Source organism: Hoplias malabaricus, chromosome 8 (assembly GCF_029633855.1).
Source record: "Hoplias malabaricus isolate fHopMal1 chromosome 8, fHopMal1.hap1, whole genome shotgun sequence".
NCBI classification, from domain to species: domain Eukaryota; kingdom Metazoa; phylum Chordata; class Actinopteri; order Characiformes; family Erythrinidae; genus Hoplias; species Hoplias malabaricus.
Genome location: NC_089807.1, coordinates 40031516 through 40047074, shown reverse-complemented (window position 1 = coordinate 40047074; position 15559 = coordinate 40031516). Strand labels below are relative to the sequence as shown.

The 15559-nt window shown below is 44.2% G+C and overlaps 1 protein-coding gene across 1 annotated transcript in view; it reads right to left on the bottom strand.

The window, feature by feature from the left end:
* Positions 1-15559, bottom strand: part of tbc1d9 (TBC1 domain family, member 9 (with GRAM domain)) — a 34958-nt gene that overhangs the window by 8226 nt on the left and 11173 nt on the right. Inside the window, exons 3-15 of the mRNA XM_066679296.1 lie at positions 13215-13333; positions 11769-11997; positions 11276-11537; positions 10015-10222; positions 8436-8642; positions 7800-7973; positions 6288-6438; positions 4521-4735; positions 3968-4085; positions 2673-2958; positions 1870-1999; positions 1289-1387; positions 543-611 (exon numbers count right to left, since the gene is read on the bottom strand). Coding sequence (XP_066535393.1) covers positions 543-611; positions 1289-1387; positions 1870-1999; positions 2673-2958; positions 3968-4085; positions 4521-4735; positions 6288-6438; positions 7800-7973; positions 8436-8642; positions 10015-10222; positions 11276-11537; positions 11769-11997; positions 13215-13333 — 2267 coding nt within the window. The remainder of the gene's footprint in view (positions 1-542; positions 612-1288; positions 1388-1869; positions 2000-2672; positions 2959-3967; positions 4086-4520; positions 4736-6287; positions 6439-7799; positions 7974-8435; positions 8643-10014; positions 10223-11275; positions 11538-11768; positions 11998-13214; positions 13334-15559) is intronic.

Here is a 15559-nt window from a genome sequence, read left to right as displayed (position 1 = left end):
TGTCAGTCTCTCTCTCTCTCTGTGTCTATGTCTGTCTCTCTCTCTGTCTCTTCTCTGTGTCTGTCTCACTTCGTCTCTGTGTCTGTCTCTCTGTCTCTCTCTCTCTCTCTCTCTCTCTCTCGGTCTGTCTCTCCCCACAGATATAGGTCAAGCCTCACCCCCCTCCAATGCAAAATGATGGATAGCATCTGTCTCTATCTCTTTCACATATAAAGGCTTCTGCTGATTGCGCTATCGATTGTGAGAAGCTCTGAAGTGTAAAACGCCTCACAGTTTACATTTTTCACACATTTGAAGAATCTAGTTAAAGTGTATAGTTTGTCTTTTTTAATTAATGCTCCTCAGTTATTTAAAAATCTCCATCAGGTTTCAGCTCTGCTCATGTCCTTCCATCTCAGAAACCAGGCTCATGCAGCATTAGGAATCTAGCCCAAGGACTCTCACTGGGAACTATACCCTTGTCTACTCTGCGTACAGACAACAAAAAGGATGTGAGATTAACTACATTTGAAGTAATGGGGGGTTGGAAATGTGATATTGACCTTAAAAAGAGAATAAAGCTCCTCCAGCTCATCAACGCTGAACGCTGTCTCTGTGACAATAGTGCGAACCTTCAGAGGAAGAGGAGACAAGAGAGGAGAGAAGAGCAGAGGACAAGTAAGTACATGAGAAGACATTATTTATTTCAGTCTGCTGCTCCGCCTGCGGGCACACTGCAGGAATCTGTTTTGCTGGGGTTTTTGTTGGAACACGAGACTGTTCTTGTTTTGTTTTTGTTTATTCGAATAGATTCTAGCTTCCAGCTTCTGTAGAAAAATAGTCCTTTTCTTTTAGGTTAATGAAGGTGTCCGTATCACGTAATGTCATATTTTACAATAAAAGTATTCATAGTTGTTTACAAACATGTTTATGACTGGTGGCCAATGGGAGAGCCTCATTTCCCTGTTCTTGATATCACACAATGCTGACTGTGTGTGTGTGTGTGTGTGTGTGTGTGTGTGTGTGTGTGTGTGTGGTAACGGTTATATGATCATGTGCTTGGAGACAAAGGCAGAGCACAAGTGTGCGTGTGTATGGGGTCGTTTATTAACTCTGAATCACCAACCACTGCTGACTGCAGAAATGCCTCAGCACACTTCTATTTACCAAGGATTCCAGAAGCTAATGGCATCGAAATATTCACAAACAACTGAGTGCGGATGCTTTTGGTCTGGACAGTGGGAACCAAATTATGAATTTACACTCGAGCCTGTTAACAGTGTGAGGTAAAATGAGGGTGGGTCATTACCACGTTGCGTTTAGTGGTGTCCTCAATGGTCTGGATCACCCTCAGCCTCTGTTTGAAGCGCATTTGTTCAATCACGTCTGCTCGAATGAAGCCGAATTTCTGCAAATGTCAGAGAGAGAGAGAGAGACAGACAGACACACACAGAAAGAGAGAGAGAGAGAGACAGAGAGAGAGATAGAGACACACACAGAGAGAGAGAGAGAGACAGAGAGAGAGAGAGAGAGACAGAGACACAGAGAAAGAGAGAGAGAGACACAGAGAGAAAGAGAGAGAGAGAGAGAGAGAGAGAGAGAGAGAGAGAGAGAGAGACACAGAGAGAGAGCGAGAAAGAGCGAGAGAGAAAGACAGAGAGCAAGAGAGTGAGAAAGAGCAAGAGAGAGAGTGAGAAAGAGCAAGAGAGAGCGAGAGAGAGACAGAGAGAGAGAGAGAGAGAGTGAGAAACAGAGAGAGAGAGAGAGAGAGAGAAAGTGAGAAACAGAGAGAGAGAGACACAGAGAGAGAGTGAGTGAGAAATGTTTCAACCTAAACACTTGACCACTAAAAGTACATAATAAAATATATATATAATTAAATCTTCTCACCTCATAGGAGCAGCGGACAAGTTTGAAGATGTCTACCTCAGGATGAGGTTCTCCATCGTCTGTGAGGAGTGAGTGAAGGTGTGGGATGGGTGGAAGTGTGCTGTCCTTATTTGTCACACTGTCCAGATACCTGCAAACACACACACACACACACACACACACATTCAAAGTCATTGACTGTGATTTAAATCAAATTTTCAGATCAATCTGCCTTCAGGACAAATGCAATATAGGGAGGATTACGCTGCAGTGCTCCACAGATCAAAATCATGACACTGGGGTTAAACGTCTCTGAAAACAAGCGAAGCACATACACCACAAATAAGCCTCATTCACACTGCATCGACACATCACAGCTGATAGGGGTGTAAGTAGATTAAGAGTTCGATAAGCAGCAGGTGGTTGTTTGTGGTTCATGTGGCTTCCTGTTTTCTAAATACCTTCGTATGGGAACGTACATTTTTAACAGTACAACTAATACAGGCAGTATGAACAACATGAACAACATGTTGCACTAGATTGTACTAGTTGCACTTTAATGTTGTGTATTGTTTTGTGTTCTATGTCCTTTGCACTTTAATGCGTGTGCACTGTTTCATGTTGCACTAGCTTTACACTAGTCGCACTTTAATGTTGTGTATTGTCTTATGTAGCACCTTGGTCCTGGAGGAACGCTATTTCGTTTCACTGTGTACTGTAAACACTATATACTGCTGAAATGACAATAAACTTCTTGAACTTGAACTTGAACAATGACTGTTAGCTACATTAGCACCGTAGCTCCTACAAAGACTCTGCCTGACCTGCCCAGCACGGTCATGGCCTCTCCGTCATCTTTGCAGTTCAGCAGCCGGTGGATGTTGGCATCCAGGACGGACAGCGCCAGCTGGAATATGAGCTTGATGCCCTCGTAGAAGAAGCAGTCCACCACCACCACAGCACTCTCAAAGGGCATCACAGAGAGGAAGAGTGTGAGGAACCAGGACAGAGAGATGGTGGAGATGACGCCCAGCTCTTGCATGCAGTCGTACAGCTGAGGAACGTACACACGCGCCAGCTCCTCAAACACTCCCTGATCTACTAAAGCACCTGAGGAAAGAACATATCCACCCACATACAAACATACAAAGAGGTGTCAGACATAGTATATGAATGTGTAAGTGTCATCTGCTGATGATGGAATTGTTGAATGTATGTTATGTATGGTGCGGCACGGTGGTGCAGCAGGTAGGTGTCGCAGTCACACAGCTCCAGGGGCCTGGAGGTTGTGGGTTCGATTCCCGCTCCGGGTGACTGTCTGTGAGGAGTGTGGTGTGTTCTCCCTGTGTCTGCGTGGGTTTTCTCCGGGTGACTGTCTGTGAGGAGTGTGGTGTGTTCTCCCTGTGTCTGCGTGGGTTTCCTCCGGGTGACTGTCTGTGAGGAGTGTGGTGTGTTCTCCCTGTGTTTGCGTGGGTTTCCTCCGGGTGACTGTCTGTGAGGAGTGTGGTGTGTTCTCTCTGTGTCTGCATGGGTTTCCTCCGGGTGAATGTCTGTGAGGAGTGTGGTGTGTTCTCCCTGTGTTTGCGTGGGTTTCCTCCGGATGACTGTCTGTGAGGAGTGTGGTGTGTTCTCCCTGTGTCTACGTGGGTTTCCTCCGGGTGACTGTCTGTGAGGAGTGTGGTGTGTTCTCCCTGTGTCTACGTGGGTTTCCTCCGGGTGATTGTCTGTGAGGAGTGTGGTGTGTTCTCCCTGTGTCTGCGTGAGTTTCCTCCAGGTGACTGTCTGTGAGGAGTGTGGTGTGTTCTCTCTGTGTCTGCGTGGGTTTCCTCCGGGTGATTGTCTGTGAGGAGTGTGGTGTGTTCTCTCTGTGTCTGCGTGGGTTTCCTCCGGGTGACTGTCTGTGAGGAGTTGGTGTGTTCTCCCTGTGTCTACGTGGGTTTCCTCCGGGTGACTGTCTGTGAGGAGTTGGTGTGTTCTCCCTGTGTCTACGTGGGTTTCCTCCGGGTGCTCCGGTTTCCTCCCACAGTCCAAAAACTAATGTTATGTATGTTTATATATACTGCCAAGTGTGTGTCTTTGTATGTGTGCATTCATGTTGGGTAGTGCATTCATCACTGACCGACAACTCTGGTGTTGTAGTAGTCTGGCAGCATCCTCTCACACAGAGCCACCAGCAGCCAGAAAGCCTCTTCTTCTTTGGCGTAGAGCAGCAGCACAGAGGTCACGATATTCATCGCCTGGACAGTGACAATGAAGCTGTTAATATGACAGACAGATAGACAGACCACAAATAAAAACATCTCACCTTTTTCTTTGCTTGTGTGCACGCGTGTGTGTCTGTGTGCGCGCCTGTGTGTGTGTGTTTGTCTATGTGGGTGTGGAAAATTTCTGCAGAAAGTGCATGCAGTAGCTCAGTGTTGCAGTTGAAAGCAGCAGTGTTATGCTGGAGTAAGGTGTGTGCGTGTGTGTGTGTGTGTAAACACTTGTGGTGTGTGGCTGGTGGTAGCTGATGCTGCAATTTATGTGGTGGTGTTGTGAAAAGCATAGGTGGGTGCGCATCTATTAACCATTCGTGGTGCTGTGGAATATATGTGTGTGTTTGTTTGTAATGTTATGAACATGTGCATGTGTTGGCTTCAGAGAGAAACCAGAGCTGTACTTAATGTTTGTACCTGGCAGTATCCGATGTTGGGGTTCCTGAAGGCATAAGCGGTCAGTACTCTCCTGAGGGCAGCAATGCCCATCTCATTCTGGAAGGCTGGGTGCTCTGGGAGTGACCTGTGCAGATCTCTCTCAATTTCTTCTGTGGCCAGATTGTACTTCCCCATAGACTTCTCAACCAGATCTTCATAGTACCCAGGGTGAGTGGCCATCTCATTAATCGCACCTACACACAAGCACACACATGCTCACAATCACTGTGTAAACAGGAAATGGTTTTAAGGTGTGTATGCGGATAGAAAAATGAGGTCAACAGGTGTGTGTAACCAGGCGTGGCCGTACATCAAAATAACAACGAACATAACCACTGAACACCTCCTGTCCATGTTAGCTCTGAGCTCATTTCCTGTTGTTTATTACAATCAAATCCTCACAGAAATGGTCCAATCTCTTGGCAGTAAAGCCTTCCTAAGAGGAGGAAATTTTGCACCAAACCATGACAAACACTCATTTACACAATACTCTTCATTTCAGAAGAAACTGGGAGAGCATGTGTCCAAAAACTTTTGGCTGTAAAGTTATTGTAATTTGTAAAGTAATTGTAGTTTGGGGCTCAGCAGGTAGTGTGTCGCAGTCACACAGCTCCAGGGGCCTGGAAGTTGTGGGTTCGATTCCCTCTCCGGGTGACTGTCTGTGAGGAGTTGGTGTGTTCTCCCTGTGTCTGTGTGGGTTTCCTCCGGGTGACTGTCTGTGAGGAGTGTGGTGTGTTCTCCCTGTGTCTGCGTGGGTTTCCTCCGGGTGACTGTCTGAGAGGAGTTTGGTGTGTTCTCCCTGTGTCTGTGTGGGTTTCCTCCGGGTGACTGTCTGTGAGGAGTGTGGTGTGTTCTCCCTGTGTCTGTGTGGGTTTCCTCCAGGTGACTGTCTGTGAGGAGTGTGGTGTGTTCTCCCTGTGTCTGTGTGGGTTTCCTCCGGGTGACTGTCTGTGAGGAGTGTGGTGTGTTCTCTTTGTGTCTGTGTGGGTTTCCTCCGGGTGACTGTCTGTGAGGAGTGTGGTGTTTTCTCCCTGTGTCTGTGTGGGTTTCCTCCGGGTGACTGTCTGTGAGGAGTGTGGTGTGTTCTCCCTGTGTCTGTGTGGGTTTCCTCCGGGTGACTGTCTGTGAGGAGTGTGGTGTGTTCTCCCTGTGTCTGCGTGGGTTTCCTCCGGGTGACTGTCTGTGAGGAGTGTGGTGTGTTCTCCCTGTGTCTGCGTGGGTTTGCTCCGGGTGACTGTCTGTGAGGAGTGTGGTGTGTTCTCCCTGTGTCTGCGTGGGTTTCCTCCGGGTGACTGTCTGTGAGGAGTGTGGTGTGTTCTCCCTGTGTCTGCGTGGGTTTCCTCCGGGTGACTGTCTGTGAGGAGTGTGGTGTGCTCTCCCTGTGTCCACGTGGGTTTCCTCCGGGTGCTCCGGTTTCCTCACACAGTCCAAAAACACACGTTGGTAGGTGGATTGGTGATTCCAAAGTGTCCGTAGGTGTGAGTGAATGTGTGTGTGTGTGTGTGTGTGTGTGTGTGTGTGTGTGTGTGTCTGTGTTGCCCTGTGAAGGACTGGCGCCCCCTCCAGGGTGTACCCCCGCCTTGCGCCCAATGATTCCAGGTAGGCTCTGGACCCACCGCGACCCTGAACTGGAGAAGGGTTATAGATAATGGATGGATGGATACTGTAGTTTGACCAGGGGTGTTCAAACGTTGACATGAAAACCAATGAATGCATGTGTGTGCAGTGTGTGTGCGTGCATCTCACCTGAGAACAGCAGCCATAGCTCTCCTCTCATGTTTTCTGGAATGCCTTTGAGCACTAGCTCTTTGGTCTTCTCAGTGCGGTACATACACACTCCCTGTCCGTACTCTGTAAAGTGATTCTTCCAGGCCTGCTCCTTCAGGAACTCCTTAGCCTGAGCACAAACACACACACGCGCACACAGTTACAAAACAGTACCTCTCACGAAGCTGTGAGTCTCTAGGGCACTTGCACTCTTAAGATCAGGCAAAGTTTGATCTTCAGTCTCTTTGGACACATTTTCCTTTGGTCTCGACTCTGTCCGCGGCGGTAAGAACTACTTCCTTATGAGACCATTAACAGGAAACAACCAACCCCACGAATCCTGTATCCATAGCGCTTTATTACTGCATTCAACAGCTGTTATAGGGCATATATTATACTTTATAATGTCTCGCAAAACTCAGTACCTCAAGGTATTGAAAACTTTAATACCTCAAGGCATACTCTAAAGTTGGCTTTGTGCTGCTGTGGTTTGTTTCCTCTCTCTCTCCAGCACTGTGCAACCTCTTGCCCACTCATGTCAGTCCTTGGACTTGAACTTGTGAAAGTGAAGTTGGGTCTGTGCAGAGTTTAAAGCCTTCGCAAAATGTTAACAGAGTAAAGAACTGTGCAGTTCTCAGTTTCGGCTTCTGTAAATAACTGCCTCATTTCAAAACAGCAGCTCTCACTTTACGCATGTAAATATGTCCCGCAGTATACCATTGCATGACATCCTGTATAACTGCAGGCATTTTTGTAAGCATACTCAAACATTACATATACATAATCACTATGGTAGGAATCTGTAAGCAGCTCTCGTGTCAATGTAATTTCCAAGAGGGTGTCAATACCATACTGATTAATTTGTTTCTAATTTACATTGATAATTAGTAATTAGCAAATCCAAATGCAAACCAGAGATGGGTGATTAAATCTTTAATAAAAATTACATATTAAACTAGAAAAGTGTTTCTGCAAAAAATGATGACGCAGAGTGATGGTGCAGCTTAAGCAACTCCCAGGTGGTTGCTATGTTGTTGTTTTGGTTTTCCAGGTGGTTGCTATGTTGTTGTTTTGGTTTTCCAGGTGGTTGCTATGTTGTTGTTTTGGTTTTCCAGGTGGTTGCTATGTTGTTGTTTTGGTTTTCCAGGTGGTTGCTATGTTGTTGTTCTGGTTTTCCAAGTGGTTGCTTGGTTGTTGTTCTGGTTTTCCAAGTGGTTGCTATGTTGTTGTTTTAGTGTTTAACACGGTGTTCCTTGTGTTTGTTATGTTTTGGCAATTCAGGTTGCCACGCATAAACTTTGAATCAGATCAACATTCCAGGTTTGGATCAGAGCTGATGTCTTTAAAATTGTAGAATGATTTCAAAAATTTTTAAACTCTTATTTTGAAAGATGTGACATTAATTTATGGCTGGCTTGAATGCATATAGCGCCCCCCCCCCCTGATATAGAGGTGAACATGAGGTAGTGTGCATGAATTATGAGTGCGTACCAGTTTGGGGTTGAACTCCTCAGGTGAGCGGCGGCGGTACATGGTCATCAGGGCCTGTGTTGCCGTGGGAACACTGTTGTCGTTGAGGTTGAATTGGCGCTCGCTCTCGCCCTCAGAGCCCAGACTACTGCGCTGTGGACTACAGGAGAGCAGACTGCCCTGCTGAGAATACACCTGGACAACACACACACACACACACACACACACACACAATTAAATCAATCCTGTTTATTATTTCACATTGAGGACATCATCTAATAATAATGTGTTTTTTATTAAGTCTCTGTCTTATATGAGATAATACTGGGTGCTAACGATTCACAACATCTACCCATTAGTTTGAGAGCCTTAATGACAATAGAACTCATAATTATACCAAAGTACTGCATTTTAAAATGTTATTCACTGATAATTAAGGTCCATGCCTTACATTTCTAATGCAGATACCCTTCAAATAAATTATTACACTCATTAAAACCCCAAACGGAGCTTAGCCATGTTCTATATTAATTAAAACACTCAGTCACTGCAGAAGTTAAAACAGGCCTGTATTGACCCTTGATTGGCGCTTTGAGATAATAACAAAGCACAGAGCTACAGTTACGAAATAGAAAGCTAGTAATTATGGCACCCAACCTCATCATCAGAGCTGTTGAGGCTTCCTGTGATCTCCCTCTCGTAGTAGATCTTGGAGGAAGTCTGCTGCAGGAAGTCAGAAATCCTCTGCACAAGAAAGTCTCTGTCCTTCAGGTTAGCGAACAAGAAGGTCATGCGGTTCTTGGTGCTGATGGACAGGGGGCTGGGCAGCACACTGGAGCTGTCTGCCTTCTCCACGATGGTCACCTGTAGGACAGGTGGTGGATAATTGAGCATGAAATTGAGCTCTTAAATATTTATAGCCTCAAAGTGAAGGTACGGTCAACGAGAGAGGCAGTGCGTCATAAACTGGTGTAGAACAGAGTGATTAAACAAGAGGGACATGCATTTGTCCAGAGATATGAATGTGATGATGTGTGTATAAGGCAAAATGAAAAAGGGGGCGTCTCTAGGTTTTTTCCCCCCCAAATAAATAAACATGATTATATCATTAAGACATAAGCAAATGCCTATAGCTTTGTTCGAAACACTGACAATGTTTCTCTACGGGGGTGATCCGAAGCATTAACTGTCCTAAAGGCTCCCACACGGACAGCTATTATAAGAACTGGTTATGTATATGCCGCCTCAGGTCTGAGACACTGCTTGTTAATTATATTTTACAGATTTATTAGTATTTACACCACCTTTATCAATTAGATTATTATAAATAAATGGAAACAATCCTTATTTAATGAGAGTAATTTTGTACAAACTCTAAAACATACATTTTGTTAGTTGTCACGGTTCACAGCAGCCCACTTTGTTGAACTGCAACGTGGATAGAGCGTCCAGTTCGACAGCTGGGTGCTTGCAAACGCTAACAAACATTAACAGTGTCTGACAGCTCCCTAAATAAGCATTTTATACTCTCACAACAGCTAGAATGGGTTCATCAACACTGACCTGTACAAACAGAGAGCGGATGCACATTGATAAATGAATCAGCTATTAGTCAAAGCGGTTTGCTAATAAACAGGCTGCTCTATTAATCTCCGATATACAGCAGATCAAGGTCATCACTGCAGTATTATGCATGACTCAATTGTGGCTTTGTGCTTCCTAAAGATCATGATGTACGGGCTCTGACTGGAGGAGACAGCAGTTGGATTCGGAAGGTATTGGGTGGAGGTAGTGAAACGGACATGTATTTACACAGAAATGACCTCCTTCAGCAGTTCAGCGCTACAGACTCACCTCATGTTGACTTACACTGCTGTGTTACATTATAAGCCTACAAGCGTTCACAGTTTATTAACTCACAGAAGCTACTGGACCTAAGCAAAAGGCTGCTGCTGCTGTTCATCTCCACTTATACGTGGACTAGAATACATTAACCATAGCTGTTAACTGTGGGGTTATAAACTAAATATTGGTACAATATCCCTGCAACAATGATGTGTCTTGGATTGTACATCACTTGGTCATTTCTCGTTTTAGAATCAAGCTGTCATTTCTACAGAAACATTCATAAGATTGAGTCTGATTCTGAAAACTGCAGTGTTGTGTAATAGATATTTCTGCTATCGAATTGTGCACCGTCAACCAGGCCTCGCCCTAAGCCTCTCCCAAGACTGACCTCTCTGAGGGGGATGATGAGACTGCACATGGTCTCCTCTTTACTAGTGAAGCAGATGTAGTTGGTGGAGACGAACATCTGGCCCAGGATGTGCATCTTGTTGAAGGGAGTCCACAGTGTGCAGTCCGTGTGGCCGTCTAGTTTCTCGTCTTTCGGCAAACGGAAAAGCGCCCGGTAGCGCTCGCTTTTGGCCCTGGCGTCCAGATCCCTGTAAATACATTAAAGATAATAATAAGATGTATACAATAGGAAATACTAGGCTCTGTGCATGACATTACATAGGATGCTCTGGAGCAGCTATGCCATATAAAAAGCATGGGGTATAGGGGTATAATGCACCTCAGCAGTGTCCAGCTCTTGCAGCTGATTGCCACCATTAAATATTCCAACCTCTCTGCAGCAAACTGGGAAAAGTCATAGAGTGTTTGCATCATATAAATAGAGTCAAATGATTAGAGTTGAGTAACGTTCAGCTGATGTCCAACCTGCAGCCCTCTTGACCCCCGTCTCAGTCAGCTGAGCCATTAGTGCACAAGAAGTTCATTATCAAAATCCCACAACGTTCATCGTATCTAAAGTGTCAGCGCTGTGTGAAATAACCAAGCAGCAAAAGGTGTTTATTACCAGCAGGCTGGGGTTGAAAACACAATTTCAGAAGCGCTGCTGTGTGCATGCTTTGCAAAAAATAAGATTAGCAGCGTTCAGTTTTATAAGCTTGGCTGCATGCCACTTTCCAAAGATTTACATTCTAATCTTTCTGGCCTTCATAAAGTGCTTGAACACTCAAATTCTTTTGCAAAGGCTATTTGGGGTTTGGCACCTTGCTGTGGCTTCAAATCACTTTCATAATCGTGCGCTCCCGTGTGAGATGCACTGTGCAGGTAGCTGTCACAAACACAGCAGCCCTTCATTGGCTCTAAAACCACTAAAATAAAGCACAAAGGTGTAATTTTAATGAGCAACAGCGTTATTCATGAAAGGATCCAGAGATATTCAAGGACGAAAGGTGCAAGGCATACTGACTTTTCCCCATAGAGAATAAGGCTTAGACCCAGAATTCCACAAAAGGACAAATCACCAACTACAAAACAACACTCCCTAGATGTTTATGTGCTGTTGGTGTGAAAGGGAGTAACAGCAAATGTGTGGAGGTCTATTGAAAGCTACATCTGAAGTTTGTCATGCAGAAATGCACTTTTATCAGCGCAGCACAAGCTTCCTCCATTTCCTTCTCCTTTCTTTATTAAGTCTGTGTTCTAACCTTTTGAGGGCTGACACTTTCTTGGGCGACTTCTTCTTGAGTTTGGGGAGTGAGCGGTCCTGCTCAAAGCCCTTGTTGTCCAGCAGCTGCCTCATGGCGATGTTGGCCAGCTGCTCCATGAGTTTAAAGGTTTCGTTGACATTGAGGAACACGGAGAACACATGCTCGCTGCAGCGCGTGCTGACCCGCACCATGTCCGGCAGCAGGAGGGTTGCGTTCTTCTCCAGCTGTGTGATGTCTGCCCAGCGGACCACCAGCTTGGCTGTAACAAGGGAGAGGAACACGGAGTAGTGGGTGTCACAGAAGCTACATCGTTTTTAAAGGATTTAAAAGGTTAATACCCAATAGCATGCATTTATGTCGACACTACTTCCACTCCGGATCTGTCCAGTTAGGTACCAGGTATAAACGCTATGATTTCCCATTATTAGGACCGCAAAAGCAGCTGGTATTACTCTCCGTAAGGCTGTAGGTATCTCACTTCCACACTCACCCTCCTTGCCCAGCAGGTAGGAGTAGAAGCAAAGGTGGTTGATGCTGAGGTAGAGCCAGCCCTGCCGTGGCACTTTCCCTTTCCAGTAGCTGCAGGAGTAATAGTTCACCAGCTTCTCCTCCTCGGGCATCCCAAACAGCTTCCGGAATTTCGCTATGGCCTCCTTAAACTTCTCTGTGTCATCGTCCTCCTTACTGTCGTGGTTTTTGTTGTATTCGGCAATGATTCCCTGTAGGAGTGGGAGAGAGAGGCAGACAGACAGATAAACAGATGGAGAGAGAGAGGGAAAGACACAGGAAACACAAACACCATTTGTTTCCAGTCATTAATGTGACAAGAATTTCATAACAGCATTAACAGAACTTTAAAGTAGCCGAAGTTCAGTGCTTAAATAATCTAAAAGCACGATGTGAAAGTGGACAATGAGCCCAAGGGCACAAAGCTAAATGCCAAGTGTAAGCTAGAGATGTTTTCAACTGGGGGAGGAAAGTTGTGTTTGATCTACAACTAATAACCCAACATCTGTACCTGACTTCACTAAAGTGTATGTGGCAAATTCAATCAAATCCTCACAGAAATGTTCCAAGATTGACTTGCCGGTAGAGTAGTGATTGTTACTGAAGCAAAAAGGGGACAAACTTCACGTGAAACCCTTCCAAGTCCGGGAAAATGTCGAACAAGTAGGTGTCCACAGACTTTTGGCCATTGAGTATATGTTCATACAAAGCCAAGTGTGCGATAAGACGTGCTACACATTAGTTCAGTGTTATCCATCCACTGGCTGCCCTTTCATTCAAACGCTGAGAGGCCAAATTCAGTGAGTTGTGAATAACTAATCTTTGTCTCATGATTCCTCATGTGGCCTCGGAAAAACAGAGCTATTAAATAATCTTCCCCTGGGGAACAAGGGATATTTAAACCTCTCTCTGTTAAAAATTACAGAGGTACTTTAATAAACATTTTATTATTTTAACGAGTTATGATCCTGGAATTATAATACAGAATGAGAGTGTGTGTCATTTTAACAGCTTTGTCGTGGAGTGATCATAAGCTAATATGAATGTGTAGTTTGTTGCTATTTTTAATCGCTGTGCAATGATGGTGTGTATATAAACTGCACTATGTAACTTTTGACTGGCGCCCCCTCCAGGGTGTATTCCGCCTTGCACCCAATGATTCCAGGTAGGCTCTGGACTCACCGCAACCCTGAACTGGATAAGGGTTACAGATAATGAATGAATGAACTATGTAACTTTTGGAGTCACCCACACCTCTCACAAGATAATTACACCCTGCAACTACAGGGGGAGCCCAGGAGCAAAAAATATCAAACTGTACCTAGTGTTGATTTTAAGGAGACTGATTCTTCAAAGTTGAATTTTAATCCCAGCTCGTTTAACCCCACAAAAAGCATACTGCAGTACTTAAATTGGATTCCAGCCTCACCTGAATCTTGCCCTTCACAAAGGTAGTGATGTCGTTTTCATTCTCGAAGATGGACAGTGTCTGCAGGAGGTTGTGCTCCAGCCACTCCCAGTGTTCTGTGATCTCTCTTCGTGAGCTCCCTGAGAGAGAGATATATATATTTATAACCTGAAGTACTGTTAGAATTCTGGCTGCCATCTTGGCCCCAGATAATTGCTAAAAGCTACTAAAAGTGACACACCTATTGTTGGTAATTCATTTTACGACACTGCCCTAAAGGCTACAATATGCAAATTAGCCTCCTGACAAATAACAAAGTTTTCCACTGTGAGAGAGTTGGAGCATGCCTGCAGCTAATTTAAAATGCCTAACATATATTCAAATGTGTAGAGTTAGCCTACTTTGCAGTGCTAATGAAGCACTTGCTAATGGTGTCTAAAGCTAACAGGTCAAAACTACAATATATTAACAATTCCTGTGTAATATTAAAGTCTTAAAACACTCCTCATGCTCCAGTGATCTGATGTGGAATAACCCTTGTATGTGCAGGTCATTTGTTAACAAATGAGTACAGAGAAAATGGAGAATATATGGAACATTATATTGCTAAGACATAGCTTATCACTCCACACTTTATGTCGTAGCATGTGTGGAAGGACACAGAGGTTTGGTTATGCAAACACGTTATATAAGCTTAAAGTCACCATTTTTAATGCAAAAATATCAACTACAGGGGCTGTAGCACTGAGCTGCGGAGCTAGGACAGACATTCTTGTGGTTCGTTCCCATGCTAGGTTTTCCATTATGTGGGCAGCAGTTATTGCAGCGATTGTTGTTAACAGGCTTTAGAATCTGCTGAACCAGGTAATGAAGAGAGCGCCAGTACCAACACGCAGTAGTAATCCATGGATAAGTCATAAATTGTTCTCCACTTCACCGTGAGAGTGCTTCATAAGAAGTGCACGGCACAGAGAGTGCTCAAGATATTAATAATAAAGTCTGAATTAATAGCAAGGCTAAAAATACGGCTAATCCCCATGCTCATGCACCTCAGCTTCTTATGCAGGGTTTCCTATTCTACACACGTTTTACTAGACCTTTGAGCTGATCTTTTCACACAGAATGACCCACAGTTACAAGAAGTTAGCATTGGTCCTTCAACACCGCGTGTGTTCAGAAACCGAACGGGTGTCAAACATGAAAGTACTGGTACCATACAGAAACATATACAGCATATGAGCCACTCTAACGGCCTTCCATTTTGAGCTGCACAGAGCAATGACTCTCAAGAGAAGAGGAGTCACTTCAATAGCTTTCAACACAACACAAACCCTAGGAAACACATTCTCTGAGATTCACCCGAGAACATTACTGAGTACACAAACACACAAGCCTTCACTGAGTGTGAAAATTGAAGGATGAGCAGAGAAAGCACAGCCCTGTTCTGCTGTAAGAATGTAATGGGATTATCCAAACTAGCTCTATTTATTTTAATTAACTTTAAGACACTATGTTGGCAGCTTGCTATTGGTGTACCCCAGGGATCCATTCTGGGCCCCATTCTGATTTCACTGTTTAATATGTTTAACTCTTATGAGTCACGGTTTTATGCCAGCGTGTTTCAAGATGAGACGTGTCAAAATGAAGTCACGCAAAGCATTGTTGCCAATTTCTGTGGAATGTACAGGCACTGAGCTGTGTTCATTTTTGTTTCATGAGAAGAGTCGAAGGAGAAACTGAGATATCAAAATGTTCAGAGTTGAAAAACTGAATGTCCAAGAACTTCCTCCAGTAACATCCCTCCAATACACAGTTATACATAACTCTGTTCTAAAATCTGACAAGCAGATAACTTCAGTGGTTAGAGCTAAACTGTTCCAGCTGAGAGCTGCTGCTAAACGAAAATTCATCTTTTAAAATGCATCTTGTCATTGATCCAGAGATTGTTTCACTGTTATTTTTCACATATTGATTACTTTAACTGCCTGTGCTTGGGACACTGTCAATCATCCCATGCTAGCCTGGACTTGCAGCTGGGATTTTCAGTGACACTTAAAAAAAAAAAACATAAAAGAATAGATTTCTTTTTCTGTTGGAGATATGCACGTGAGCAGCAACTAAAAGACAATACAATGGAGTTAGAAATTATAAATTTTTAATTGGTGTTAACAGTGATTTTTAAAATTAATTTGTGAAATGCTACTGAAGCTTTCATTTAATTATGGGCTGTTGTGCATTTTAACTGTTTTCTCTGGGATGTAGAACCTCCATCCGATTCATTTGGAATGAGCTGGAGTGGTATTTGAGATTCTGAATTAATTATACTCTATCAGTACCTGACTTCACTAATGTTTCTGTAACTGAAT